Source organism: Oryctolagus cuniculus, chromosome 6, assembly GCF_964237555.1.
Source record: "Oryctolagus cuniculus chromosome 6, mOryCun1.1, whole genome shotgun sequence".
Taxonomy (NCBI): Eukaryota; Metazoa; Chordata; class Mammalia; order Lagomorpha; family Leporidae; genus Oryctolagus; species Oryctolagus cuniculus.
In genome coordinates, this window is record NC_091437.1 from 132,389,903 (window position 1) to 132,393,707 (window position 3,805).

Consider the following 3,805-nt stretch of genomic DNA (forward strand, 5'->3'; position numbering starts at 1 on the left):
GGTTCCCCAGTGGCTTGAGGATATAAACTATAGGTCTATGTTTTAGTTCTAAGACAGCCCATACTTTTCCGATTTACATATTCAGCTTTATTTCTCATTACTCTCTGTTGTGTTTTATCCTGGGTCAATTCCTACAAATCTTTCCTTTTAAGAGTTTCTGTGAACACCCCATGTCATCTAGAATGCCCACGAGTAACCAAGTAAGCCCAGGGCTAGTTTCAAAGCACCCAAGTGAGTAAACAAGATGTGACTAACTCTATTCATCTGATCGTGGGCTGCTGGAGATCGCATAAAACTATTGTGCAAACATAGCACCCCAGGACTACACACTTTGAATTGATTCAATACATTAACTAAGGCAGCCAGCTGGCCTATGCAGTCAGGAGGAAAACAAGGAAATCACTGAACACAATGTGCTTGCTTGCCTGAGCTGTCTAATGTCACCAAGTGCTGAGAAACCGAATCACGAACTCACAAATTCCTTCCTCGACATTCAGGAGGGAACCCACACCAGTCTGAACTTGAGACACTTGAGCTAACCCACAGCAACCTCAGCCATCACTCTGCAGCATCTTCAGCACAAGATGACTGTTGCTTAAGCACACTACTTCAGCTCTACCGTAGCTCTGGGATGCGGAGCATGACAGTCTGTCCCGGTTTCCTCACCCGCAAGACTTGCAATGTTTCATGTTAGCTGCAATTCTGAAAAACTGTTTGAATTATCCTCGTCACACAAAAAATAAACTACAGCAAGTGGTGTTCTTCTAGCTGCTGTACAAATAAGCACGGAGACTCTGTTCCTTCTAGTGCACACAGAAGAGCTTTAGAAGATGAATATGATGCACGGAAGGCCAAATTGGACTTGCTAAATACAAACAGAAATAGCATTCACGGTCATCCAGGAAGGACACTTGTTAGGAATTTGCTACAGCTCTGTAAGGTGTTCCTTCGCCATTTGCGGGTACTGAGATCAGCGAGAAAAGGGAGGTCTCTGCCCTACATTCAACACAACTGAGGTGATGGGTCTTCAGAGGCAAATGGCACTGGATTCTTAGGCAGTATCAGTGGCACCCAGAAAGGTAAACACCATAGGTTGAGACTTCTCCACTTTTAAGTTAGAATCTCCTGCTTTTTTTTTTTTTTTCTTTTCTTTTTTTGGTATGTTCCTCACAATAAATGTCAAAGCTGAAATTTACCATAAAAAGTAAGGAAACTCAATTGCCTTTGGTCTCCACATGGACTGGAATATTCGTGATTCCAATTGAGCACCTCAGAAACATCCAGTTATTGTTGACTACAAGAGGTCAGGTTGAAGAATGTAAGGGGGCACTGCACTTCACTGGTGTCAGCAACGTAAGCTGGCAATCGTGTCGGGGGCACTACAGGGCACACAGAATACTTAAGACATGTATACTGCAGGTCTCCAAAACAATATACCTAAAACCCCAAAAAAGTTAGCAACACTGTTTCTGCCCAATACACGACTAATATTTTAAAAAATATAATTTTATCATGAAATTCTCTATTCTCATACCTCAAAACAAGGCCACAAAGTGCGTTCACAAGGAGTCATTCTGCAGATAAAGCCACTGCACAAAATGCACAGTTAAGGTCTACTGAAATGAATCCCACACTGGAGTTTAATTGTAGACATTTTATACACCAGTATAGCGACATCCATAGGCAAAGTCTCTTACAGAATTACAACAGATAGCTTCATAAGGGCCATATATAGAATACATTTAAAGTATTAAAAGGTACAGTTGTCTCAATAGCAAAATTTAAAAGTTATATCCTGTTAATACATTTAACCCAAACTAACTTGAATGCTATGATTTACCGTTCGGAAAATCAGCACAGAATAAATTTCTTGTCAAAAGCAGCTTGTTCTTTTGCCAAACTCTAAGTCAGTTAAGAGCATTACCCACTGAATCAGATGCAGAGGGCCCTCATCTTTAATACTGTTACTGTCCCACATATTAGTTTTAGTATGTTATTTTTAAAATAAAAACTTGCAAGGGCCAAACAGAAAATTAACCAGTTTCTCTACAAAATAATTAAAATGTAATCTACATGGGCTTGAAAACAACTCAAGGGCTCAAATTCTTAAAGTGAAAACAAGTACAGAAAAATTGAGAAGTGGTGTATGTTTTCCACTTGTAATGATACTAAGGTGTGACAAATAGGTAGAAAGTCAAGTTTATATCCAGTAAGTCACTGAAAAGACTACTGCATTCATTCATGTACCATACAATTAGGGAAGATATGAGGACATGCTCAAGTCACTGAAATGGTCAAGAATCAACATTTTACTAGTTTATTTCATCTTCCCAAACCATTACCATGTGAGTTGGATACACTGGCAAACAATTTAAAATCCACATTATGCAAAAGATCAAACACTTGTAAGCTCTGGAAATCAAAATTTAATGTTAAAAATATGTAAGATATTTAGATGCTATCTTGTTGGCTGTAAAAAGTGACTGCAAAGCCAAATAACTGAACATAAAATATTGAGCAAGGTCTTCTTGGGAAAATGTGACAGTAATACCAAGGCTCTCCCTAATGTTGTTGCTTAACACTTTTACAGGAATTAATAGCCAGAAATTGGAAATTTATGACTGCCAATACTATCTTTGGATAGTTACAGTACGTGTTTAGAATATTGGAGAAGTGCGTGCTCATGGAATAAACACTATACTCTGACTGCCATAAATCAATGAAACACAACTGCATCTGGTGGACATGGTAGAGAAAATGGCAATTTTGCGTAAGGAGTGCTTTGAGAGGCATTTCCTTGGAGGCAGCCAAGGTTTTTCTTTCCCTCATTACTGAAAGATCAAGTAATGCGGTATGGTTACTTAAATTCCTACAACCAAACTTCCACTTAGGCATAGTTACATGTTCCCAAACTACTTTTCTTCCGTCCGCCACGCTGGCTTGGATACTCCATGGTCCACTGCAATCTTTTGGTCTCCCCTCTCTGGAGCAGCCCCGCACTGCTATCCATTGAGTAGGTACACCACCAATTCATAGGTGGCCATCATAATGGCTGTGTTTGGAATCCGTCTCACCAGATGAGTTGTTAGGCCACGGTAAAGAGACCCATAACCTTCTTCTTGAACAACCAAAGACAGTGTCTGAAAAAATGATCTATATTTTGTTCCCTCTTCACGTAGTCTTGTTCTTACAACTTCATGAGGGTATGCGATAGTTGTGGCACAAGTCTTTGAGGTGGCTGCAGCTAGCATCATTCCCACAAAATCTGATGCTTCCTTCACAGACTCTTCATCGTTTTCCATCATAGAGGCAGTCTTACATTCCAGCAGTTTTTGCTTTATACTTTCATAAATAACAAAGTGGATAACAGTCTCTGATATGCCAGCATAGGAAGCAGACATGCTCCTGTAAAATCCTCTAAGTCCATCTGTCTGATATACTTTGCGAACACATTCAAAAGCACCCAATCGCTTTTCCCCACGGCTCCTTGCATCAAGTTGTAACCGAGTCTTTATAAGCCAGATGGGGTTAGTTGCTGTGATCGCAGTAAAACGAGGTTTAAGTTAGTCCATATTTCTACAGGAAGTGACCTGCGGATGGGGAGCATGAGATGACACGATCTCACTCTTTTCTCGGGAGAAATGTACAGTAAATGCCTGCCATTGCAGCTGAAATCATGTGTACCTGTGTAAAATCAGGATCAAATACACCATTCAGCTTTTCCTTGCAGTTTGGTGATATTTCCCTCTACAATGAACTGCTGTGTGTCTGTGCATTGCAAGTGGAAGCACACAGCCCCACCTCT

General features: G+C 40.3%; 1 protein-coding gene across 1 annotated transcript; it reads right to left on the bottom strand.

Annotated features, from left to right (window-relative positions):
* Positions 1 to 1,606: 1,606 nt before the first annotated feature.
* Positions 1,607 to 3,560, bottom strand: LOC100342528 (solute carrier family 25 member 36; the record flags this gene model as incomplete). Its single annotated transcript, XM_051843971.2, has 1 exon — positions 1,607 to 3,560. A coding segment is annotated over one exon (558 nt), but the record flags the coding sequence as incomplete, so codon positions are not given.
* Positions 3,561 to 3,805: the final 245 nt, after the last annotated feature.